Raw genomic sequence first — 25134 nt, forward strand, 5'->3', positions numbered from 1 at the left:
ACATTGATGTAAGACCGAGAGAGAGAGAGATGGAGAGCATGCCAAGAGCATTAACGTTAACGGCAACAGCGAATGCTATTTCATCTCGGATGAAGATTTAGGTTTGGGGGTCTGCTCAGTGTCGGTTGTATTTTTAATAGCGTGAGACGCGGTTGCTAAACGCGCATGAGTTTTCGCTTCCCGGTCAAAACGTCGTCAAGTGATATTATCAAGTGTTCATTCACGTTAACTTTTTTGTATTTTTCCTCAACTCATTAAAATTTTGTTTACATTGTCGGTTAAAACGTATTTTTAATTGAAAAATGAACAATCTAAAACATATTACACTTCAAATGGATAAGATGGATGCTGATAAATTAAAAAATCAAGTAAGTTAGATTGATCTAAACTGATTTGCATACATTACATTCAGTCGACTTTAAAGCAGAAACCAGAGCAAAAATTAAAACTTACTATAAACTATAAAAATACCTTAAGTACTTTTTATGGAAAACTATGTAAATAAAGAACTTAAATTACAATTAAATATTTCATGAATCACACAAGAACAACTTATCTTTAAAATGCACAGCATCTTCCAGTCGATCATCATTTAGAACATTTAAATATTTTATTATATACAATCTTTCGACTAGTTAGATTCGCTATAAATATGTTTATGAAGATTTTGCTGATAATTGCCAAAGTAAACAGTGTTGAACTTGATGAAAGTATCTGTCTGTGTACCATTAAAAGAAATGGCTGGCAAAAATCCTCTGCTGAACCCTCCCCGAGGGTGCTGGCTGGGTAGGATCTGTATTACCTCAGTGTCAACGGGTAGCAGATCTCTACTATACGTCGATATTTCAGGAACTGCAGATCCTAGCTGAGGACTCTGTTCCTTATCTTTCGGGCATCTGCCTGAAGATAAGTAGCAGAATCCATGGTACGAGGTGTCTGGCGGTCAGACTGAAAACGCTATGGGGGGCTCCCAAGAACAAAATTAGCCAACTATGGTCTCGGAATGGACTCTTTAAACTATTCAACTCGGGCTGGGATGTCAGCCCAAACGTCGGTGGAAGGCGTGACTGCTACCACCGGCGGGCACGGGGGGGGGGAGAGATCCTCTCTGCGTGTCGCCAGCGGTCACACCTCTGAGGCGGCGGGAGCAGGCCGTATCAGTTGTAACAACACTGCCACCAAAAATTCGAGGTTGGTGCGCGCGGGTGCTGTGGTCTTAACCGACACGGACCAAAAGAGCGCTGCGCCAACTTCTACGGTGGAGGGGAACGTCTTCCTCTTCAGTCACCCCTGCCTATCGCCAGCACCTCCAAGGTTGCGCAGCGGGGCACGGGGGCTGAAGGAGAAGGCCAAAATAGGGCGGCGACCCGTATTCACGCAAGGCTTAGTGGCGTAGCTAACCTGTCCGTCAAGGACCAGGAGAGGCTTGCCTGGGCCAACACGTGGATGCGGGAAAACCAACTTAGCCCCTTCCAAAGACAATAAAGTGCAGACCGGTTCTACCGGCCCTGCCAACAACAAGGTGGAGTCCATGGCAAGCAAGCGCCAACGGTCCGCTGAGAGTCCCAAGCAAGGGGCTCCAGTGAGCAAGAAGCTGCGAGCACCTGGCTCCACCAACACGGACTCGAACAGGACGAAACAGAGAGCAACGGTTGCTGAAACTGCCAGGCGGCATCTCGCCGTTGCTCTCATAGACAGAGGGACCCTAACGGGAAAATGTCTGCAGAGCGGTGGCGGTTGACCCATAGTAAGCTGGTCGACGCACTGTTTGTCAGGATGGAGAATGTCCCAGACAGTCCAATGCCTACATTCGAAGGCACTGGCTGGCTGAATGGTGTCAAGATCCTGACATGCAAGGACGACCCAACATTGCAGTGGCTGCAAGCGACCGTACCCAAACTGGACGGGCTGTGGGAGGGGCCAAGCTGGACGTGGTGGACAGGAATAATATTCCGTCCATGCCGAAGGCGAAAGTCCTTTTCCCAATAGTTGTCCAGGGAGAGCGGGCGCTTCAGCTGCTTAAAAGCAGAACCCGGCCATACCGACGAGTGATTGGTCCGTGCTGAAGGTTGATGAACCTTTACCCAGTGGTGGGCAGCACGTGATCATTCAGATCAACAAGGAGGCCGAGGATCTGCTATATAAACGCAATGGGAAGATGGCGTGGGGCTTAGGGAGCGTGTACCTTCGCCTCAAGAAACGTCATCCGAACGACAAGGACACACACACGCTGAGGTCTGGGGAGGTTGAGGCAGATCTCGGTCTCGAGAGCGTGACCGACGCCACCCAGCACCTCAGCCTGACTGACAAGACGGAGGAGGTGGGGAGGAACTGTCCATGGAGACGGGCCCCCCCGCGAGTTTGCTAACCTCTAATGAGTGTGCTGCAACTCAACCTCCATAAATCCAAAACGGCTTCGGCGGAGCTACTCCTTGCCCTGGAGGAAGTGTCCGCCTACGCGGCTTTGGTCCAAGAACCGTGGATAGCGTCGGGCAACACGGTGGCTGGACTGAAGTCGCCCAACTATGATTTATACGTCCCGACATTGGTAAGCAGATCGAGAACTGCCATCCTTGTAAAGAAGGGGCTAAAAGCTCATCTACTACCTAATTACAGCAACGACGATCTAACCGTGGTGGTGCTGGAGAGCCGTGAAGGATGTTTGCTGCTGGCATCCTGTTATATGGCCCACGACAAGCCGGCTCCACCTGACGAGCTGCGGAGGCTGGTGGACATGGTCTGCTCCTCCAATAAGCATATTATTATCGGAACGGACGCCAACGCCCACCATAGCGTCTGGGGAAGTCCCGACATCAACGACAGGGGTGAGTCAGTTCTTGATTTTATCCTTAACCATAAGCTTAGACTAGCCAACAGGGGTGAGGTATCTACCTATGTAGGTCCCACCTCCAGTAATGTGCTGGACTTAACGATTTCAACTGAGTGTACCAATGTTGAAGAGTGGAGGGTCCTGGACAGACCCTCCTTCTCGGACCATAAGTACATTCAATTTACCATTCCTTTTAACAGGGTACCTGCGGCTCAGCCGTTCAGAAATCCCCGTAACACGAACTGGGCGAAATTCTCTAGCCTTGTTTCCAAGTCTCTTGGTTCGCCGGGTAACATCAACTCGGTGCAGGACCTAGAAACTAATGTCAATGTCCTTTCTGCAGGACTACTTTCAGCGTTTCGCCAATCTTGTAGACTCTCAAGACCGACGAGAAGATCGAAGCCACCCTGGTGGAACCCAGATCTCTCATCGCTACGTGGAGAGCTTACTAGCATGTTTCAACTTGCTAAGAAGGCGGACAACGAATATGTCTGGGACGAGTATAGGTCTCTCCTGAAGTCGTACAAGAAGATGATCCGATCATCCAAAAGGTCTTCATGGAGAACCTTCTGCTCGGACCTGGATAACATCAAAGACACCTCCAGACTGAGGAAGCTGCTGTCCAAGCAGGCTTCCAGTCCTAGTCTGCTCAAGTCGGGCGATGGAGCGTGGACGGAGAGCAGTGCTGAAACTCTTGAAGCACTGCTCTCAACTCATTTCCCGGATGTATTGAATAGAGAATAGTGACTGGCAGCTCTTTCCTAGTCTCCCAGTTATGAGACTCCCTGCCAGTCTAATTACAGATAACAAAATAATTTGGGCTATCAACTCCTTTGCGAAGGTCAGGTCGCCCGGTCTCGATGGACTTTCGCCAGCAATGCTGCAAGCCAGCAAGCCCACGATTGTTCCGTGGCTATCGGGTATCTATTCGGCGTGCCTCGCATGGGGTCATATCCCCACTCTTTGGAGGACCTCGAAAGTCATTTTCCTGCCCAAGGCGGGCAAATGCAGTCATGTGGTCCCAAATGACTTTCGGCCTATCAGCCTAACCTCTTTCCTGCTAAAAACATTGAAAAGCTACTTGATTTGCACATCAGAAGCAACTCAATGCATCTGTTGTCCCCAAATCAGCATGCGTATACAAAGGGCAAGTCCATTGAGACTGCTCTCCATGCTCTAGTAGCCTCCATAGAAAAAGCGGACCACTATAAAGAATATGCCTTGGGTGCATTTCTTGACATTTCAGGCGCCTTCAATAACGTCACCACTGATGCTATTATGAAGGGCCTTACCTCAATTAACACGGCACCAGCGATCCACAGATGGGTCAACCGCCTTCTTTGTGACAGGCGGGTGGTGGCTACGTGGGCGATGCGGCCATTACAAAGGTAGTGCGAGGTGGCACTCCCCAGGGTGGGGTTCTCTCGCCTCTCCTTTGGAATTTGGTCGTAAATAGCCTACTTCTAAAATTTACTAGACGGGCCCCAAGTTAATTGCCTATGCTGACGACATAAGCATTTTGATAACTGGGAAATGCCCAACCACCCTTAGTTCCGTAATGGAACTTACTTTGCGGGAAGTTAAAGCATGGGCCGAATCAGCCGGGCTCAGCATTAACGCGGATAAAACGGACCTTATCCTCTTCACGAAGAGGTATAAGGTACCTGCGTGGTCCCCCCCAAAAATAGGCTGCACTATGCTAAAGCCGAGCCTAGCAGTAAAATACCTAGGTGTGGTCCTGGACAGCAAACTGACATGGAAGCTCAATGTGTTAGAAAGGGTGAAGAAGGCCACCGGAGCCTTGTACATGGCGAAGAAGATGCTTAGTTGCACTTGGGGCCTCTCTCCTAATCTAATGCGGTGGATATACATCTCAGTTGTTCGCCCTATCCTCACCTACGGTGTTCTAGTGTGGTGGCAGGCCACTGAAAAAAGGACGTACCTATCCATCATGGAAAGGACACAGCGTCAAGCGCTACTGTGTATCACAGGCGCTCTCAGGTCGACGCCAACTAAAGCCCTCGAGGTAATAGCTGGTGTGGAACCATTACACCTATACGCGCAATCCATAGCCGCAAAATCGTCCCTACGGATTGCCGCAACTGGCAATTTGGGTCTGCTAGGCTATGGTCACAGCGCCATTGGTAGGGAGACTAGTAGAGACTTGGACTATACTATCCCCCTTACCAGTACTGACCATATTAACACTATATTCTTGGAACCGGAGTGCTGGCGGGAAGGGTTATGCATTCCCGAAGCCCTCAACCTCTTCACCGACGGTTCGAAGATGGATGATGGTGTCGGAGCGGCCGTATACCGCCCGGACCCGGTCTCCAAACAATCCTATAAACTCCCAGACCATTGCAGCATCTTCCAGGCGGAAGTTTTTGCCATTGGCAAGGCTGCCGAATTGGCTCGGGGTTTACAGCGTGATCACACCTCTATTAACATCTTTGTTGACAGCCAGGCTGCAATAAGATCAATGCACTCTGATGTGGTCAAGTCCAAAGTTGTCCTGGACAGCAGAAGAGCAATAGAGTCGCTGAACGCATCTGCGGTCGTGCGAATCTATTGGATCCCAAGCCACCAGGGCATCGATGGCAACGAGATCGCAGACACTCTCGCCAAAGAGGGAGTGGGGCTCGATGTTGGCAACATGTGCAATGTTCCGATATCCCTGCGAACTCTAGGCAGTGAAATTGAGGTGCGCTCTAGACTTCAGTGGGACGCGAGCTGGCGTAATGCCAACTCGTGCAAAACTGCAAGGCTGATGTGTGCCTCTACTAACAAAAACTTAACCAAATTCGTCATGCAGCTTTCAAGGAAAGACTGCAGGCTAATGCTAGGCATTTTAACTGGCCACTGTATGTCAGCTGTCCATGCTGTAAAGATGGGCATCACGAACAGTGATCAGTGCAGGAAATGCAACGAACCCGGGGTTAAGGAAACACTTGAGCATCTTCTCTGTAGATGCCCAGCGTTATCCCGACTCCGGTTGAAATACCTTAATTCGCCGTGCCACAACGATCTTCGGGACGTCTCTCCTAGGATGCTGCTGGCTTTTGCCAAAAATGCATCCATACTGCGCGATTTCTGAGACGTAGATAAGCTACCGGTTCAGCTACGGACCTCCACTGGTCTATGCTTTGCCCCGTACTGGGGCAGCCGGTCCTACCTAACCTAACCTAAAAGAAATACAAAAAATCCCAGGTTAGTCATAGGTAGACTGGACACAATTGTGAGATTTAATTTCACTGCGGCTTTTTTTCTAGCTCAAATTTACGCATGCAGTTATAGCATACATATGTATGTATAGAAACAAGTATGTAAGTGAATTAATCAACAAATGTGACGGAAGCTATGGTGCGTTTTTATACCCGCTACTCATAGGGTAGAAGGGTATTATAACTTTGTCACCTTAGGAAATGTATGTAGCAGGTAGGAGGAGGCATCTCCGACCCTATGAATTATATATATATCAGCGTCAACAGCCGAGACGATATAGCCATGTCCGTCTGTCTGTCTGTCCGTATGAACACCTAGGTGGATCTCAGAGACTATAAGCGATAGAGCTATAATTTTGTTTCGACAGCATTTGTTATGTTTGTACGCAGATCAAGTTTGTTTCAAAATCTTTTGAATAAGCAAAAACGCCTACTTAGTAAGGGTCTTAGTTGCTTTGGCCGACAATCTGGTATATTTTGCACTCTGTAATATATATTGAGTGTAGGTCAATACCAATATACCAATATATATATACAATTCTGTATATTTTGGGTATTTTGTGGTATAATATTTTTAGTATTTTTAAAATACCGTAATATTTTGAATTTATTCAAAATGGGTAGTGGGGATACCCACACACACTCGACTGTAGCTTTCTTACTTGCTTAGTCTTATTAATGCTCAAGATTTGTGTTTACAAACAAAGGATGCATTTTATGCTAATAATAAAATAAGTGGATTAAAATACTGGATAACTTTATCGCAAAGTTTATTTAGCATTTAATATTACTAAAGCTTTAACAATAAATATTCCAATGCTTTACAGGGTATTCACAACGAGGCTATTGACGACATCGATGGACGTGTGCGTCGTATACCACGAGCAGGTTAGTATTGATTGAACTAAATATGTTACACCTATCTATTCACATATGATTTAAGTATAAACTGCTTAACTAAAAAGTATTTAATTGTATTTGATTACCTTTGATTTTCATTTGTAGTTCCTGAAACTGATGACGATGAAAATGACGATCGTCACTATACAGATGGCAATAATGTTGGTGTTGACGATAGTCTTCTAGCCGATGATGAGAATCGAGGCGGCAGTCGGGGTGGAAGTGTTGTTCCTTTTGCAAAATCTCCCCTGCCGAATGGAGGACCAAGTCGAAGCTTTCCATATCCCGGCTACAATGGTAACGGGTTCGTGAACATCAATGGCGTGCAGACGCCAATACCAGATGTTAATACGTATCAGCATAAGAAGACACTGGCAAAGGGTATGATGGACTTGGCGCTACTCTCGGCGAATGCGAATCAACTTCGTTATGTGCTGGAGACAAAACAACAACATCCATATTTTTATCCCAGTTTATTGTTCATTTCGTTGAGTATCATATTCCAGGTGTGTTACTCACTCGCAGTATTGCCAAATTGGCATTGACTTTTAATATTTTGTATATACATATGTAGATTGCCGTAGGCGTCGGACTTATATGGATTAGCAGATACAATATTAAGAACGAGAAGGAAATCTGTCGTGCGAACCGAATTAATAATTACACAGTCATTGGCATTTTCATTGTAACCGTTGTCAATGTGTTAATCTCGGCGTTTACAACAGCGTGAATTCAATGCGGTCTGCGTCAAGTCAACAGGGCAGAAGACTGACAAACGAAAAATATTTTAACAGACTGGAATTATCAATGGTTTAAAGAAATCCGTAGAGAAATTCGAATTCAGTCAGCTCACCAGTTAATGCTGCTAACATAAAAATAAACAGTATTTGGCTGGATCTCAAAATGAATTCAGTGTCTATCGCCATCAACAATTATTGCAAGACTCATCAAATTACAAATAAATAAAGCTACAGTGCACTGGAAAAAAACCAAGTTCTAAAATCAAAAACATTTGTTGTGTTGTTCAAATAAGACCACTTTAAGAACAAATTTTTAAAACTAAGAACTAAGTCTAAGAACTAAGTCTAAAATAAAATTTAGCGGTATTATTTTCAAAATATACCGAAATACTGCAAACACAACAACAAAACAAAATGTATATTTGGTATATCGATATAGTACCGCATTCAAAATGTACCATAGACGGCCCAATATACTAGATTGTTAGCCAAAGCTACTAAGACCCCTAGTAAGTAGGCGTTTTTCCCCATATAAAAGTATTTCATTAATAACTCCCACAATTTTGGTCTGATCGCAACCAAATTTTCAGGAGTCATAACTATTATTGTTAATATTGTATACACCAAAATTCGATCTAGGTTTAAAATTACGCTTGTTATTTGATTTTTGTTGATTTGCGGGGGCGGAAGAGGACGTGGCAAAAATTTGAAACAAACTTGATCTGCGTGCAAACATAACAAATGATGTCGAAACAAAAATATAGCTCTATCTCGTATATGGCTAGAGCGTCTCGGCTATTGCTGGTGATCAAGAATATGTATATATTTTATAGGGTCGGAGATGCCTCCTTCTACCTGTTACATACATTTCCTGAAGTCACAAAGTTATAATACCCTTTTACTCTATGGGTAGAGGGTATAAAAAGTTCGAAAATTAAGATTTTGATCGTAATACTGAAAAATAACATATATACATATATAAAAAAAATATACATATTTTATAATTTTTTTTTTACTGTTTTAATATTTTATGATTTTTAATAAGCGCATTTAGTTATTCTGTTGGATGTTGGTGACATTATTTATCGTCGACCGACTCATTAGCATTTGAGCCCAAGGATTTGAAATTTCAAATATACATACATACATATATGTATAAAAAAGAAAAGGCGAGTGTTGTAACTTCTTTGTACGGGAAAGGGGAAACTTCGAACTCTGCGCCACCACAGCAGATACAATAATAACTACAGTATTAATGATCCACAAAAAATTGTATTGTTTTATTATTCACACAAATTAAAAGAAAATATTATTAAAATACTCTACACCCAAACGTTAAATTTAACGAAATCGAAACTGAAATTTCACATTTATTATTTTAGATTTTATATTTGTTTTCACAATTCGCAAATTTGATAGAAATATCCGCAGACATCACACCTATTTAATCTACCCTGATAATTGTTGGGATTTAATGATATGAAGTATTCATAGATGGCATCCATTATTTTCTCCTCTTTCCTTTCCAGTTTTTCTACAGTGAACGAGGGATACTTGCGCAGTATATGAGTACCAATCCTATAAAGCACTGACTCTGAAGATATATAAAACTGAAGCTTCTCATGTAGACCATCTCTATATCTCTTAAGGAATGTAGCTGTCAACTGGAGAGCGAACTGCCTTATATCATCGTCGAAATTATCGAACAATAGTAACAGTGTATTGTAGCTTTCCTCACTAATAATACTATCGTCAGACTTTTTGTCAAAGAGTTCGGGTAGAACTTTGCGAGCTTTTTGCACCAATTCAAATATTCGACACAGTCGTTTTCTTCGTTCGTTTTTCGCTATCTCATGCGGATTTAAAAAACGACTGCTTCGAAATGCAGCGTTATTGCCACTTGTCCCAAAGCCTTGAAAAGTGTCCGGTTTGGGATTCGTCACCCGGGCGATGATATCGGGTCCGACATTATGTTGTACGTAGGCACGCAAATCCGCTGCATTGGTGATCACTTGGCCATTAAGCAGAACTCCCCTGCCGTTGGCTGCAAACGAGGGAAAAATGTCACGTTCTTTCAATTTGGTGTTGATCTTGTACAGATCATTGAACTGCTGACGCGACGGTATATCGTTCACATTGCGTATAATGTCCACGTTGGCTTGACGAACGCCCTTGATGCGAGTCGTCTCCTTGACCATCTTGTCGAACATCCGTCTGCAATTTAGGTTTTGTTTAGATCACAGTTTTAAATTTGTATTGTTGTTAATATTAAAAGTATAATTCGTGTCAACTCACCTCTGTCGATTGCTTAGAGTCTTGCGATACGATCCTATACGTTTGTTGGACGTGTCATCTATGATGCTCGATGCCAGCTGGAAATTGTAGAGACTGTGCGTGAACAGGAAAAGAGAAGCAGACAACTGTAACACATCCAAGGTGGATATGTCGTCACCATCGTCGTGTTTCTATAATGGAATAATTAAAGAGTCAATAATATCCTTGAGGTAAATAGTAGTAGCATAATTACCAGTACTAAATCGATGATACCATTCGTTAAGCCCGTAGCAGACATCGCAATGGATGAAATGTTCATGCCGTTAACAGTCCACTGAGCAACCTATTGTGAAATGATTTAATTAGTGATCGCTTCAACTAAGACAATTTATATGCAACACGTACTGTGCCCACTCGTTTACCGGCATTTGTGACCTTAATCGCATTTGATGTAGCACGTGATGCCCCAAGACCAACAACACCACCCACCACGCCCAACCATTGACCGCGTGCCGTGCGATCTGTCACATTGATCGACTGATCGTGCATACTGCGATCGATAAGCTGAGCACCAGCTCGTAGCGTCGAATAGACAGCACAACCACCACCAACAATGGAAGCTGTCAGCACAATTGGGGCAGCGACTGTGCAGAACATCCCAATGACGGGCACAGCTGCTGCTCCTAAGCCACCCACCGCCGAAGCCGTGTCTAGGACGCCAACTGCTTTGCGAATTGCTCCCGCTGCTGGCGTTTCCCTTGATTGCAATATAACTCTGCCTTTCGATGTGAGTTTGTAGACACCTCGGGGAGGTGCCACCATAATCCCTTCGGGCAACTCGTTGTTATCCAAGTAGGACTTCCAGTTCTGATAGACACGCCCATTTTCGTCCACATAAATCATGCAACAATCGACGCTGTTGTTGCTGCGTCCATTGCGACTGGCTGTAAAGCGATCGATTTAGTCAATTGTAGATAAGATAATAAACCAGAAGGTAAGCGAAAGTCGAGTGTGCTCGACTGTAAGATACCCGCCACCCATTTTCAATGAATATAAAACAGTGCGGTATTATTCTTAAAATATACTAAACCAATATACCGACCAAAATACTAAATTATACCAAAATTTTAAAAATATACAGAGCTATGTATAAAAAATATGCCAAAAGCTGTAATTGGTATATCAATATAGTGTACAGGACTTGCAAAATACTAAAAATATACCAAAAACTGTATTCGATATATCAATGCACTATCAAGACTAGCAAAAATATTAAAGTATACCAAAAGCTATTTTTGGCAAATATATATAAAAAAGGAGTAACAAAATATATTTAAATTTCAATATACTATACAGGATTAACAAAATGCTAAAATATACCAAGACATGTATTTTGCATATCAATGTTCTATACGGGACTAGCGAAATACTAAAATACGCCGAAAACTGTTTTTGGCATATCAATATACTCTTAACAGCACAGGAATAATGAAGGCTGAACTTGTGATTGCATGTATGTAGTAAAAATCTTGAAATAGTTACGCTTGTTATTCGATTTGCGGGGGCGGAAATGATCGTGAAGCAAATATTACTATATCTCTTATAGACTCTGAGATCCAGTATTTCATACGAATAGACGAACAGACTGACATGGCTATATTGACTCGACTGTTAGAGCTGATCAAGAATATATATACTTTATGTGGTTCGAGGAGATGACTCCATCTAATACCTTTCAAACCTATGGGTGCGGGTATAATAATCGAACATGCTTACAAACGCAGCGACGTGCACGAAAAACAGGATGACAAGACCATTTTGTGGAATTCCTAGCATCATCTTCATCCGTCTCATCGGTGGCAACCAGCACATAGAAGATCGATGTTAACGACTGGCCATTTGTGTATTTACCTGCGAATTCACGATAAAATAAACCACATGAAGTGGTATAGGGAATTCTTTACTTACGTTGTTCCCAAACTGCATCGAATAAAGTTTGACGTATTCTGTCAAATACTGCACGTTGTTTGTAATTTTCAGGATCAGGAATAAGGGTGCGGATCTTTTTTTCTAATATTTCGGATTGCCTATTTGACAAACTACAAACAGAAATAAAATTAATTTAAATTGTTTTACAATAAAATATTTTTTTATTAACGCAGGAGATTTTTGTTTCTTGAATATCCTCAATATTATCGCAAATGTCGTGTACAATACTCACAGGTCCCAGATGGTCTCCTTACCAAATCCAAGCGATTCGGCAAAGGATTGTTGTACTTCACGAATACTTTTTCCACTCATTATTAATTTGACTTCACTTCACAGCGGCAAGATAGCAACTAAATTATATATCCAGAAGACTTCTTTATATACTGTGAATTATGCCTTATCAGGCAAACTGATTGGCCAAACAAGCAAACAAACCATCTAAAACAAACCAAGTAAGTAAACAAACATCCTTAATCTGGACACGATAATGAAATCCAATTTTAGAGTGTACAAGTTATGATTTTCACTAATAATATTCTATTTTAAGGCATCGTCTCAAGTCTATGTCGGTAATAGTGATAACAAAGACAATAACAACAAAGTGTGCGCCTGCCCAAACGGGCAAGCTGGTGCGCATGTGCCGTTATCTCTGTCAGATATTCTGCTTTGCTGCCACATTTGCTTGAAACAACAGCAAAACTACAAACCAAGTGCAAATTTTGACAATCTAATATTTAAGAAATTAAATATTACAATTGTCTAATGGATCGTAGCACTTCTTCTGACTCCATACTTGGAAACAAGCAGGCTGTTTACGAAAGAATACACCATGTTTCTGGTAATATGCCTTATGCGTTACAACAAGAAACAAAATACAACAGTACAACCACTACCACATTAACATTTACGAGAGCTACCAGCAACACCACGTACTCCATGGCTACTACCACAACTAGCTCCTACAACCTGGCTGCTGCATTAACTAGCAGCAATTGTTCTGGCATAGCCAATGATAGCCGTAGTGGTTATGCCCATCACAGCTCTGCTACCAATTATACTGCTACACCCAGTGCAGCTGCAACTAGACTGGTAAACGGGCAAAAGTGTTTAACCGGCAAAAGAAAAAAGCAACCATTGTCGTCTCCCCTTAAGAATAAGAGGGCGTTCAATGGTCATGAACGCTCACGCTTACTCTCGGCTGAGAGTGATCAGCCAAGCACCAGCAAAAGTGCTGCTCTACTGACACAGAGCAATCGATCTCAGGCAAGCAACATGTTCGCTTAGTTGGACATGGATGAGGAAACAGATGATGCTGATGAAGCAACTGTAGGTGATACTAATGTCACAGTGAAAAACGCAGGAGTTAGCAATAATGATAACGATGAGGCTGCTCCTGGACGTATAGATGAGGTTGCTAATAGAGACAAAGTTATCGTTAAGGTCAATCAAGGCGAAACGATAAGAATATTCCCTAAAGACAGTGATACCTACAGAGCCATTGTGGACCATGAGGATAACGTTGGCTAGGAATTTCACACCTACCAAATGAAAACAGACAAGCCGTATAGAATCGTTGTAAAAGGTCTGCACCATAGCACGTTAAACAAGCGACATTACGGAGAACTTCAAAACTCTTGGCTACGAAGTGCTACAAATCCACAACCCAAAATCAAGAACAAATACTGATGGCAAACTCAATATCTTCTTCATTAATGTTAAGCCTTGTGCTAACAGCTCCAGTTTAACGTTCCAGAATCACAATGAATCCACTAAAGATTCTTATTTGGAATGTCAACGGCATAGCTGGAAAAGCCAAAGAGGTTTGCGCACAGCAATAACGTTGACATTATTCTGTTGTCTGAAATTAGGCTCAACCGAGGACAAACAGTCTAAGTCTTTGGATATGCCTTCAATCCCGCCTACAAGCCATCGAACAACAATCACAGTAGAGGCGGCGCAGCTGTTTTAGTAAGAAGTACTCTACGCCACTTTCCTCGAAGAATTATTGAGACACTTACTATCAATCAACAATTAAAGTTGCTACTGAACTAGGAGATGTGGAGGTTAGTGCTTATACTAGCACTCCGAGAAATAGACTTGAAGAAAGAGACTTCATTGACATACTGCTAGCGGTCAACGATATCTAATTGGCGGAGACTGAATGCTAGACACTGGATGTGGGGTGACACATATGTACAACTCACTCAGAGGACGCAAACTATCAGAAGTCGTCGTTGCTTGCGGAGACAAAGTTCTTGCTACAGGATCGCCCACAAGGTACCCATATGTTCACAACCACACGCCTACCTGCAGTGACTTTGCCTTATATCATGGAATTCCTGATTTGCTGATAAATATAAAACAGAGCTGGTACCTTGATTCAGATCACCTAGCCCTTGTCGTCACCGTTAGCGTCACTACTTCTCCTCAGCTCATTACAAAACACACTAATTTGCCAGCATTTATGTTAGACAGCATCTGGAAGGCTCATGGCAATTAAATCGAGCCCTAGACTCTGGAAATGACATAGAAGGTAAGTTGATATACTGACTGACTCCATACACAGGGCTGCTGCTGCATCCACCTTCCGCTCAACCAGATGCAATCGAATACGGAATTAGCCTCACAAGGGAAGCCAAACAACTTCTTGCAGATAAACGACGTTCTCAAGACCCTTGGGATCGATTAATGTGGTACCGGACTACAAGGCAGTTGAAAACTATATATGTATATGCAGCTAAGGAATGATTTCTTCGAGCAAAAACTGGCATCATTAGACTACACGGTTGACGACAACTACTCGCTTTGGAGATGCACAAAAGCCTTGAAAAGACAACCCTTCAGGCAGGTTCCAGTTCAGTGCCCTAGTGGTGGCCTTGCCAGAAATGAAGAAGAACAAGATAATGCGTTTGCAGTCCACTTAGAAGCTCGATTCACTCCATTCGATTTTACCTCAATGGAACAGGTCAGGATCACGCAACAGCATCTACAGACGGCTCTGCAAATGTCACTTCCCATTAAGCCAGTGAGAACTGAGGAGATATGTGACGTCATCAAATCGTTAAGTACCAAAAAAAAATACCTGGCATAGATAGGATACGCAATCGCACGTTGAAGGTTTTGCCAATGAAGGCTATCCCCCTCTATTGCAAGCATTTTCAATGCCATGCTGAGAATGCAGGTGTTTCCAAAGCAGTGGAAGATGGCTACGATTGTGATGATTTATAAACCAGGCAAACCAGAAGCTGAAACATAATCCTATCGACCAATTAGCTTGCTCCCATCGTTATCGAAGGTATTTGAACGACTTATTGCCAATAGACTGCATGATGTCATGAGAGAGGGGACAGTACAGTGGAACAAATTCACGGGCTGGCAAAACATATCCTGCTAGCGTTTGACGACTTAGTGTACTGCAACGCAGTCTTTATAGACATGCATCAAGCCTTCTTCAGAGTATGGCACGATGGCCTTCTGTGTAAAATAAAAATGGTGCTACCTGCTCCATTCTATGGAATCTTAAAATCGTTACAGAAATTGCGCTGGCTGCTCAACAAAAGAAGCAAAACGTCTCTTCGAGCAAAGAGAGCAGTATACGTACATTGCATAGTGCCAATTTGGATATATGGAATGCAGATTTGGGGGATTGCTGCCAAATCAAACTACAAACGCATTTAAGTACTGCAAAATAGAGTGTTACGGCAAATTACAAACTGCCCTTGGTACGTGAGAGGATCCACCCTACACCGCGATCTGAAAATACATTCTGTAGAGGAGCAGATTGGTAGACACACAAACGGATATAGCGATAGGTTGCTAACTCATAGGAGCAGACTCGCTAGGAGACTCCTACCAGCTGGACTGTTGAGGCGATTGAAGCGTCAAGGTTTCGCCAAAACGTTCACCCAATCGTAAACTTCACATAAACTCTTTAAACTAAGGTTTGGCCCAAATAAATACATTTTTTTACCTGTGTTGTTATAGTACTATTTTCTTCCTGCTGTACTTAATACTTACAAAAGAAGCTAATTATCTGAAAATTATTATTATTATTATTATTATTTTATATTTTTATTATTGATGTTATTAAATTATGCATTATTACCTGTGTTTCTTTTGCGTGGCGTATTTATGTATTTTATAACAAGTAAAATCAAAACTTTGCGGTATTATTCTCAAAATATACCAAATTAATATACCACAAAATATCACAAATATACCGAATGGTGTATTAATATCTGGTATATGTTACATACATATTCTGCCACCACAAAGTTATAATACCCTACTACCCTAGCGGGTATAAAATGAATAATCTTTTAATATTTATTGAAACATGACATTGTGTTCAATTAATTTGTGCGCTTGTTTCCATCATTTTTTCGCTTACAAGTCGCAAATGTTATAGAAATGATTGCACACCTTGCACTTGGTCAGCAATCCAGGGAAATTGTTTGGATTTAGTGAAGTAAAATAATCACTAACGGCCACAAGGATTTCTCTAGTAAAAAAGCTGTAAATGGTCTATCGTTAAATAACGATAGTTATCCAATATATGAGTACCAATCCTATATAGCACCGACTCTGCCGGTATGTAAAACTTTAGAAAATCGTTGAGTTCATCCCAAAAAATATGCATAAATGTCTCCGTCAAATTGAGCACAAATTGCATCACATTATCATTCAGATTGTCGGCCAACATTAGCAAAGCGTTCTCAAAACTCTCGGCACTGATAATCCGTGTGAAAATACCATCTCCGAACTGAGAGAGTTCAATTGCAACACCATTAATCACCAGACTGCTGAGTCTCAAAATGCGTACGCCGTCAGCATAATTTCTTGTGTTCTCCGGCGAATAATTTGCGGTTGACTCTGTCATTCTTGAGGATCCAGTGAAAACTCGACCACCGTTATTGCCAACAAGACAGATGTTATTGCCACTGGCTTCGGAGCCCTCAAATGACTCTGGCATGGGATTTGTCACTTGACGAAGGATATCGGGTTCAATATTATCCTGTATACGCAACTCCGCCATATTTGTGAACACTTGATCATTTAGCTCAACACCTTGGCCATTTGCTGCGAATGAGGGGCGTATGCCATTGCGATTTAAATCCCTGTTGAAGTGCTGTCGCAATGGCATCTCGTTCACATTCCGTATAATGTCCGTAGAAACGCCTTTTGTTCGGATCGTCTCCTTGACCACCTTGTCAATCGTACGTCTGCAATTGAAAGGACAATTCAGTATGCGGAACGTGAGAATTATAAATATAAAATTATATTTTAATGGACGTTTTTGTTTCAGCTTTCTCTAAATAAAAAAATTGTATAATCAAAATGACTAAAACAAGAGAAATATTCATTCATATCTTTCCACAAAGATCATTTATAGTTGATAGCTCAGCTTGGCACACAGAATAAAGCTCGGGGAAGTATCGAAATCAATTCAAGAACATTATATAACTGAGTTGAAGTTCTTTATTTGTATGCCTTTCCATTTTCATCTTTATAGCGTACTCAAAATAGGTTCAGTCACCAAATGAAAATAAAATTCGGTACTTGGGATTACCATTTAATATTTACGCCGACAAAGTGTCGATTGCTTTCCAATTGAGGCTGGCAAAATCCTCTACTGAACCTTCCCGATGGTGTTGGCTGGGTAGGATCTGCAAAGCCTCACTGTCATCGGGTAGGAGATCTCTACTATGCGCCGACGTTTAAGGTACTGCCGATCCTAGCTGAGGACTATGCTCCTTGTCTATCGGGCACTTGTCTGTCTGAAAACAAGAAGCAGAATGCATGGTACGAGGTGTCTGGCGGTCAGACTGAAAACACTATGGGGACTCCCAAGAATAAAAGTACCCAAAAGTCTACAAATCAGTTGTAACAATTCCGTTACAATCAACAACTCGAGGTTAGCCGTCTCGGACCAAGAGCCGACTCGCCAAGGTCACACACTTTGAGGGTCCACCTACACGACTTTGGTCCAGGAACCGTGGATAGCGTCAGGCAACACGGTCTCAGGGCTTACGGAGGACCTCTAAAGACATTTTCCTGCCGAAGGCGGGCAAATGCAACCATGAGGACTCAAATGACTTCCGGCTAATCGGCCTAACCTCTTTCCTGCTAAAAACTTTGGAGAAGCTTCTTGATATGCATATCAGAAGCAATTCATTGCATCTGTTGGCCCCCAATCAGAATGCGTATACGAAGAGCAAGTCCATATCCATGCTCTTGTAGCATCCATTGAAAAGGCAGACCACTTCAAAGAATATGCTTAGGGGGATTTCTGGACATTTCAGGCGCCTATAATAATGTCACTACTGACGCTATATGAAGAGCCTTAACCGATTTCTTGGTGACAGGCGGGAAGTAGCCACGTGGGGCGATTCGACTATTACAAAGGATGTGCGAGATAACACTACCCAGGGAGGGGTTCTCTCGCCTCTCCTTTGCAATCTGGTTGTGAATAGCCTGCTACAAAAATTTACTAGACGGGCTCCCAAGTTAATTGCCTATGCCGACGACATAAGCATAACCAGCCTCGCTTCAGAAATGGAACTTACTTTATTGGTAGGGAGACTAACACGACATATGTGGAACCGGGCTGCAGGCGGGAAGGGGTATGCATTCCCGAAGCCCTAAACCTCTTCAACGACGGGTCGAAGATGGACAAAGGAATCGGTGCCACCCCGATTCCAAACATTTCTACAAACTCTCTGACCATTGCATCATCTTCCAGTCGGAAGGCTTCGCTAGGCAAGGCCACAAAAGTACAACTCGATTAACATCTTTGTTGACAGCTAGGCTCCAATAAGAGCAATGTACTCAGAAGTGGTCAAGTCCAAAGTTGTCCTGGAAAGTAGAAGAGCAATAGAGTCGCATCTGCGCATCTACTGGATCCCAAGCCACGAGGGCATCGATGGCAACGAGATCGCGGACACTCTTGCCAAAAGGGGTTGGGCTTTATGTTAACAATATGTGCAATGTGCTAATATCTCAGAGATCTCTAGGCAGGGAAATTGAAGTACGCTCTAGGCGTCAGAGGGACGAGAGCTGGCGCAATACCAACTCGTGCAAAACTGCAAGGCTGATGTGTGCTTCAATAAACACTAACTTAACCAAATACGTCAAGGAAAGACTGTAGGCTAATCCATGCTGTAAAGATGGGTATCATGAACAGCGATCAGTGCAGGAAATGCAACGAGTCCGGAGTTAAGGAAACACTTGAGCATCTTCTCTGTAGATGTCCAGCATCTATGCTGTGCGACTTCTGAGACGACATAGCTACACCTCCACCGGCATAGCTACAAACCTCAACTAGTCTATGGTTCGCCCCTAATAGGGGCAGCCGGTCCTACCTACCTCACCTTTCCAATTGAGATTAATTAACTCACCTCTGTTGATTGCTTAGCGATTCACGATACGAGCCAATTCGATTGTTGGCCGTATCATTGATGATAGTCGAAGCCAGTTTAAAATTGTAGACGCTGTGCGTGAACAGGAAGAGCGAGGCAGACAACTGTAGAGCATCCATGGTGGATATATCGTCGCCATCCTGATGTTTCTGCAAATGAATAATGTATTCTATAATGTATCAAAACAATAATAATACTACAGCTTACAAGTATTAAATCTATGACGCCACTCGTCAAGCCTGTGGCTGATATCATAATGGATGAAATGTTCATGCTGTTGACCGTCAATTGAGCAATCTGTAGTTGGATAGTTTGATTAGTTATCGCTTCAACTCGACACTTACACTTGAAAATGACACTTACGGCGCCCACATCTCGGCCAGCATTTGTGGCCACTGTCACGGCACTTGTGGCACCTGCAGCCCCAAGGCCAACAGCACCTGCCACCACACTCAGCCATTGACCACGTGCCGTGCGATCTGTCACATTGATTGACTGCTCGTGCTGACTGCGATCCACAAGCTGAGCGCCAGCTCGTGCCGTCGAATAGCCAGCAGCTGCTAAACCAACAGCGCCAGCTACCAACATAACGGGTGCAGCGACTGTGAGCGCTAGTCCAGCTATGGGCACAGCTGCTGCTCCCAAGCCACCCACTGCCAAGGTAATGTCGAGTGCACCAAGTACCTTGCTTTCCGTTGAAGATGCCGGCGTTGGCATGGATTGCAAGATGACTTCGCCTCGCAATGTAAGATTGTAGACGCCTCGAGGAGGTGTCACCATAATGCCTTCGGGCAGCTGATTGCTGGTCACATAGGACTCCCAATTCTGATAGACACGTCCATTTTCGTCCACATAAATCAGGCAGCAATCGACGCTGCGTCCATTGATATCAGCTATTAGGCGATCGATTTAGTCAATTGCAGATAAGATAATAAACTTGAAAGAAAGCTAAAATGGAGTCTGCTCGACTGTAAGATACCAAAAATACTAATAAAAAAAATTATAGCTTTATCTCTTATAGTCTCTGAGATCTAGGTGTTCATACGGACAGACGGACGGACAGACAGACGGACATGGCTAGATCGTCTAGGCTGTTAACACTGATCAAGAATATATATATATGTACTTTATAAGGTCTGAGATGCCACCTTCTGTCTGTTACATACATTTCCTGCAGGCACAAAATTATAATATCCTTCTTCCCTATAGGTACCTTCTACCCTAGCGGGTATACATACTAAAATATGACGAAAACTGTATTTAGTATATCAGGGCAAACAAAATACGAAAAATATATCAAAAGCTGTATTTGGTATATCAATATACTTTATATGACATTAAGTTTATCAATGTACTCTACAGGGGTAACAAAATAATGGAAATATACCAAAAGATGTATTTGGTATATGAATGTACTATGCATGACTAGCAAAATACAAAGAATATACTAAAAGCCGTATTTTGTATATTAATTCACTATACAGGACTAACAAAATACTAAAATATACCGAATGCTGTGTATCAATATATTCTACAGGACTAACTAAATATAAAAATATTCATATTTATTTTCTGTTCAAGAATATATCTTCAATACGGGGTTGGAGAAGATGACTGCTTCTTCTTGTAATACCTTTCCATCCTATGGGTGAAGGTATAAAAATCGAACATGCTTACAAACGCAGCGACGTGCACGAAAAACCGGATGACAAGACCATTTTGTGGAATTTATAGCATCATCTTCATTCGTCTCATCGGTGGCAACCAGCACATAAAAGATCGATGTTAACGACTGGCGATTTGTGTATTTACCTGCGAATTCACGATACAATAAACCACATGAAGTGGTATAGGGAAATCTTTACTTACGTTGTTCCCAAACTGCATCGAATATAGTTTGTCGTATTCTGGCAAATACTGCACATTGTTTGTCATTTTTTTCAGGATCAGGAATAAGGATGCGGATCTTTTTTTTCAATATTTTGGATTGCTCATTTGACAAACTTTATATTATACATGAATAAAATTATCTTACAATAAAATGTACTTCTATTAATACAGATCATTTCTGTTTCTTCGCAAATTTCGTGCAGAATACTCACAGGTCCCAGATGGTCTCATTACCAAATCCAAGCGATTCGGCAAAGGATTGTTGTACTTCACGAATACTTTTTCTACTCATTATCAATTTGACTTCACTTCACAGCGGCAAGAAAGCAACTATTTTTTGCTAAACTATTAAATCTATATCGAATATACATATGTCCAGACGACTTCTTTATATGTCAATTAAGCCTTATCAGGCAAACTGATTGACCAAAAAACAAACAAACCAGCTAAAACAAATTTTTATACCCGCTACCCATAGGGTAGAAGGGTATTAAACCTTTGTGCCGGCAGAACGAGAACGAGGCATCTCCGACCCTATAAAGTATATATATTCTTGATCAGCGTCAACAGCCGAGACGATCTAGCCATGTCCGCCAGATCAAGTTTGTTTCAAATTTTTGCCACGCCCACTTCCGCCCCCACAAATCAAAAAAATCGAATAACAAGCGTAATTTTGGTATATACAATAATTACTATTCCTAAAAATTTGGTTGCGATCAGATAAAAATTGTCGAAGTTATTAAAGAAATACTTTTGTATGGGCAGAAACGCCCACTTACTAGGGGTCTTAGTTGCTTTGGGTGACAATCTGGTATATTGCGACGTCTATGGTATATTTTGAATGCGGTACTATATCGATATACCACATATACCATTTGGTATATTTTTAGTATTTTCGGTATATTTTGAAAATAATACCGCAATATTTTGCCTTCATTAAAAATGGGTAGCGGGTATCTCACACTCGACTGTAACTTTCTTACTTGTTTATCTGAACGTAGAGCAATTTCTTAGAATTTTGATGTTATCAAATTAAATTGCAACAAAGCCAAGTGCAGTTAATACAACTCACACACAATCAACCTACATTTAAGTACTTGCGTATGTACTGTGTGTGGACATTTTTGAGATAATTTGTTTTCTTTTCGTAATTTTTTGGTAATGACGATTTTTTGAATTTTGGCCTATGGGCGGAACCACTGTGCTTTGGCAGCAATCGAAGGAATAGTGTCATGCTCTTTCAATTTGGTGTTGATCTTGAACAGATCATTTAATTGCCGGCACGACGGTATATCGTTCACATTGCGTATAATGCATATAATCCATAAGTGTTTGTTAATTTTTAAAATTTATATTAAACATTACAAAATGTCATTACAACCGTATCATTCACATAAAGAATTGTTATACCTAACGAAAACTCTTTTACCTCATTATACCCGCTACCCATAGGGTAGAAGGGTATTATAACTTTGTGCCGGCAGGAAATGTATGTAACAGTTAGAAAGAGGCATCTCCGACCCTATAAAGTATATATATTCTTGATCAGCGTCAACAGCCGAGACGATATAGCCATGTCCGTCTGTCCGTCTGTGTGTCTGTCCGTCTGTCCGTATGAAACACTGGATTTCAGAGACTATAAGATATAGAGCTATAATTTTTTTTTCGACAGCATTTGTTATGTTTGCACGCAGATCAAGTTTGTTTCAAAATTTTGCCACGCCCACTTCCGCCCCCGCAAATCGAAAAAATTGAATAACAAGCCTAATTTTAAAGCTAGAGTTGGTATATACAATAATTACTATAGTAGTTATGATTCCTGAAAATTTGGTTGCGATCAGATAAAAATTGTGGAAGTTATTAGAGAAATACTTTTGTATGGGCAAAAACGCCTACTTACTAGGGGTCTTAGTTGCTTTGGCCGACAATCTGGTACATTGTGCCGTCTATGGCATATTTTGAATGGTGTACTATATCGATATACTTGCTTTCTTGATTGCCAATTATTCACCGTTATTACATATATATACCTTTATTGCAATAGAATGCACCAGTATCAATTAGTATCTATAGGTTTTTATTATTTTTCTTATCTATTCTGAAGATGATTGGGAGTTGTCCCCTGATCTTCTAAAAAATGGTTCTCATCAATGTTATTGATGCGCATTACTTTATTACGCTGTTGTACAGAAACAGAAGCAGGTTCTTGTTTCCTGGGATAAGAATGATTTTGATAATATGGTTTGTTTAAAATTTGAGTGGATGGATCCATTTCCATAGGTTCTTGTACAGTTTGAAGTTGTACAATTCTGGTTTTGGTTATTAACCGTTTGATTAAAACGTACATTATTATTGTTATTACGGTTTTGATTGTTATATTTCTTTTTATTCTGATTTCAAGTTTCAACTTTCTTTTCCTGAACTTTTGGATTTGTGTCATTATTATTTTGCAATATGTTTGCAAAATAATTGTAAGCAAAATTTTCTCTTTGATGATTTGCTTCAAGCTCTTGGGCTTTCGCCAAGGCATTGAGCAAATTTTCTGGTTTGAGAGAAAACAATATTTCCGACAAAGAACCGTTTAATCCAGTAATAAAAATACGCAAGGCGTTATCTCTATTCTTTTTCTTCATTTCAGTTATGACATTGGTCATGATTGTTTTGATCACCAGTAAGGTGAGTTTTTTGTTGACTTAATTGTAGTATTCGAGCACGGTCATTTTACCTTGTCTCAGAACACTCAATTCTTGTTGAATTATATTATATAAATTGGGCGCTTATCTCTGTAAGCGAAATCTAATCTAGCTAATATAGCATTACTTTATCCCTTTACTTTGTCCCTTAAAATTGTAAGCGCACCTATATATCTTCTGTTAAGAGTTATCATTCATAACTCTGGTTTTATATTTCCCAACTGTACTTGTGTTAGTTGTGAACTTTAATTTTAACTAAGCAATCTGCTCCTGTAGTGCCCTATTTTGATTAGCAATCAATTGAGTAGCTATATCTTAGTTTATTGATAATTGCTTGTAGACCGATTTTAGTTTGTTGAAACTTTTTATTTTACTTTAAGTTCGAGTAACTTTTCATATCGATTCATTACTTTTGATACCTTGATAAGGGCGAATTGTAACTGCTCAGTGTCAGTTGCATGGTTAATAACGTAAGACGCGGTTGCTAAACGCGCACGAGTTTTCATTTTCCCCACAAACACGTCAAGTGCTATTATCAAGTGCATTACTCAAAGATATACGACCACAGAGCCCGAAAAGAAACAAAGAAATTCATTTAGACTTTTGGTAATTGTCTTAAATTCATTAAAAAATGAGTAAAATATTTCGTAAAAAGGGTAAAAGAAAGGGCGCTGATAAATCGCAAGCTAATGACAAAACTGCTGATCTTCTGGTCGATAAAGAGGAGCAAGGCATCTTTAAAGGTGGTGCAACATCTCCCGATTTAAATAACAAAACTGCTGATCTTCTGGTCGATAAAGAGAAGCAAGAAAAATCTCCCGATTTAAATGTATACCAGAGTAGGAAGACACTGGCACAGGGTATGATGGACTTGGCGCTGCTCTCGGCGAATGCGAATCAACTGCGTCATGTGCTGGAGACCGAAACCAAGTCTGCATATTTTTTTTATCAGTTTATCTTTAATTTCGTTGAGCATCATATTCCAGGTGTGTTACTTACTCGCAATATTGTCAAATTGGTAGTCCCATAATTATCTCATCTCACTTAATATTTTGTATATAATTAGATTGGCGTCGGCGTCGGACTTATATGGAATTACAGATACGATATCAAAAAAGAGGAGGATATCTCTCGTGCGAACAGAATTAATAATTACACAGTCATTGGCATTTTCAT

The 25134-nt window shown here is 41.5% G+C and overlaps 4 protein-coding genes across 6 annotated transcripts; 2 read left to right on the forward strand and 2 right to left on the reverse strand.

Annotated features, from left to right (window-relative positions):
- Nucleotides 1-91: 91 nt before the first annotated feature.
- LOC132789494 (ninjurin-A-like) lies at nt 92-9443 on the forward strand. Of its 2 annotated transcripts, none has more exons than XM_060797548.1 (4): nt 92-368; nt 6882-6942; nt 7060-7460; nt 9224-9443. In XM_060797548.1, the coding sequence occupies exons 1-4, from the start codon at nt 303-305 to the stop codon at nt 9284-9286; spliced, it is 591 nt and encodes a 196-aa protein (XP_060653531.1). In that variant the 5' UTR covers nt 92-302; the 3' UTR covers nt 9287-9443. The 2 variants fall into 2 exon arrangements, with proteins under 2 accessions (XP_060653531.1, XP_060653530.1); XM_060797547.1 differs by lacking the exon at nt 9224-9443 and adding an exon at nt 7529-8582 and having other exon boundaries at nt 106-368.
- Nucleotides 9355-12296, reverse strand: LOC132788269 (uncharacterized). The gene is made up of 8 exons (XM_060795602.1): nt 12190-12296; nt 11937-12067; nt 11745-11879; nt 10374-10912; nt 10222-10311; nt 9990-10159; nt 9433-9908; nt 9355-9374 (listed from the first exon to the last, which is right to left on the reverse strand). The coding sequence occupies exons 1-8, from the start codon at nt 12267-12269 to the stop codon at nt 9355-9357; spliced, it is 1641 nt and encodes a 546-aa protein (XP_060651585.1). The 5' UTR covers nt 12270-12296.
- Nucleotides 12297-16068: 3772 nt separating this feature from the next.
- On the reverse strand, nt 16069-21578 carry LOC132792871 (uncharacterized). 2 transcript variants are annotated; one of them, XM_060802387.1, is made up of 7 exons: nt 21478-21578; nt 21245-21378; nt 21053-21187; nt 19739-20268; nt 19583-19672; nt 19355-19524; nt 16069-17179 (listed from the first exon to the last, which is right to left on the reverse strand). In XM_060802387.1, exons 1-7 carry the CDS (start codon nt 21555-21557, stop codon nt 16459-16461), a joined length of 1860 nt encoding a protein of 619 aa, XP_060658370.1. In that variant the 5' UTR covers nt 21558-21578; the 3' UTR covers nt 16069-16458. The 2 variants fall into 2 exon arrangements, with proteins under 2 accessions (XP_060658370.1, XP_060658371.1); XM_060802388.1 differs by lacking the exon at nt 16069-17179 and adding an exon at nt 17701-17734.
- Nucleotides 21579-24271: 2693 nt separating this feature from the next.
- LOC132789189 (uncharacterized) lies at nt 24272-25117 on the forward strand. The gene is made up of 2 exons (XM_060797034.1): nt 24272-24944; nt 25025-25117. Exons 1-2 carry the CDS (start codon nt 24590-24592, stop codon nt 25105-25107), a joined length of 438 nt encoding a protein of 145 aa, XP_060653017.1. The 5' UTR covers nt 24272-24589; the 3' UTR covers nt 25108-25117.
- Nucleotides 25118-25134: the final 17 nt, after the last annotated feature.

This window comes from Drosophila nasuta, chromosome 3 (assembly GCF_023558535.2).
Source record: "Drosophila nasuta strain 15112-1781.00 chromosome 3, ASM2355853v1, whole genome shotgun sequence".
Classification (NCBI taxonomy): domain Eukaryota; kingdom Metazoa; phylum Arthropoda; class Insecta; order Diptera; family Drosophilidae; genus Drosophila; species Drosophila nasuta.

What these genes read in the sequence shown, in the direction of transcription:
- LOC132792871 (XM_060802387.1), bottom strand. Translation starts at nt 21,557, where the DNA reads ATGAGTAGAAAAAGTATTCGTGAAGTACAACAATCCTTTGCCGAATCG. An exon ending in GCGTCATAGATTTAATACTT is followed by an intron (nt 19,525 to 19,582) that starts GTAAGCTGTAGT and finishes ATTCATTTGCAG; the next exon opens with AAACATCAGGATGGCGACGA. An exon ending in TCGCTAAGCAATCAACAGAG is followed by an intron (nt 17,180 to 19,354) that starts GTGAGTTAATTA and finishes TTTCAATTGCAG; the next exon opens with ACGTACGATTGACAAGGTGG.
- LOC132789189 (XM_060797034.1), top strand. Translation starts at nt 24,590, where the DNA reads ATGAGTAAAATATTTCGTAAAAAGGGTAAAAGAAAGGGCGCTGATAAA. An exon ending in CGTTGAGCATCATATTCCAG is followed by an intron (nt 24,945 to 25,024) that starts GTGTGTTACTTA and finishes GTATATAATTAG; the next exon opens with ATTGGCGTCGGCGTCGGACT.
- LOC132789494 (XM_060797547.1), top strand. Translation starts at nt 303, where the DNA reads ATGAACAATCTAAAACATATTACACTTCAAATGGATAAGATGGATGCT. An exon ending in CTGATAAATTAAAAAATCAA is followed by an intron (nt 369 to 6,881) that starts GTAAGTTAGATT and finishes AATGCTTTACAG; the next exon opens with GGTATTCACAACGAGGCTAT. An exon ending in GCGTCGTATACCACGAGCAG is followed by an intron (nt 6,943 to 7,059) that starts GTTAGTATTGAT and finishes TTTCATTTGTAG; the next exon opens with TTCCTGAAACTGATGACGAT.
- LOC132788269 (XM_060795602.1), bottom strand. Translation starts at nt 12,269, where the DNA reads ATGAGTGGAAAAAGTATTCGTGAAGTACAACAATCCTTTGCCGAATCG. An exon ending in TCGTGCACGTCGCTGCGTTT is followed by an intron (nt 10,913 to 11,744) that starts GTAAGCATGTTC and finishes ATCGCTTTACAG; the next exon opens with CCAGTCGCAATGGACGCAGC. An exon ending in CCGGTAAACGAGTGGGCACA is followed by an intron (nt 10,312 to 10,373) that starts GTACGTGTTGCA and finishes ATTTCACAATAG; the next exon opens with GTTGCTCAGTGGACTGTTAA.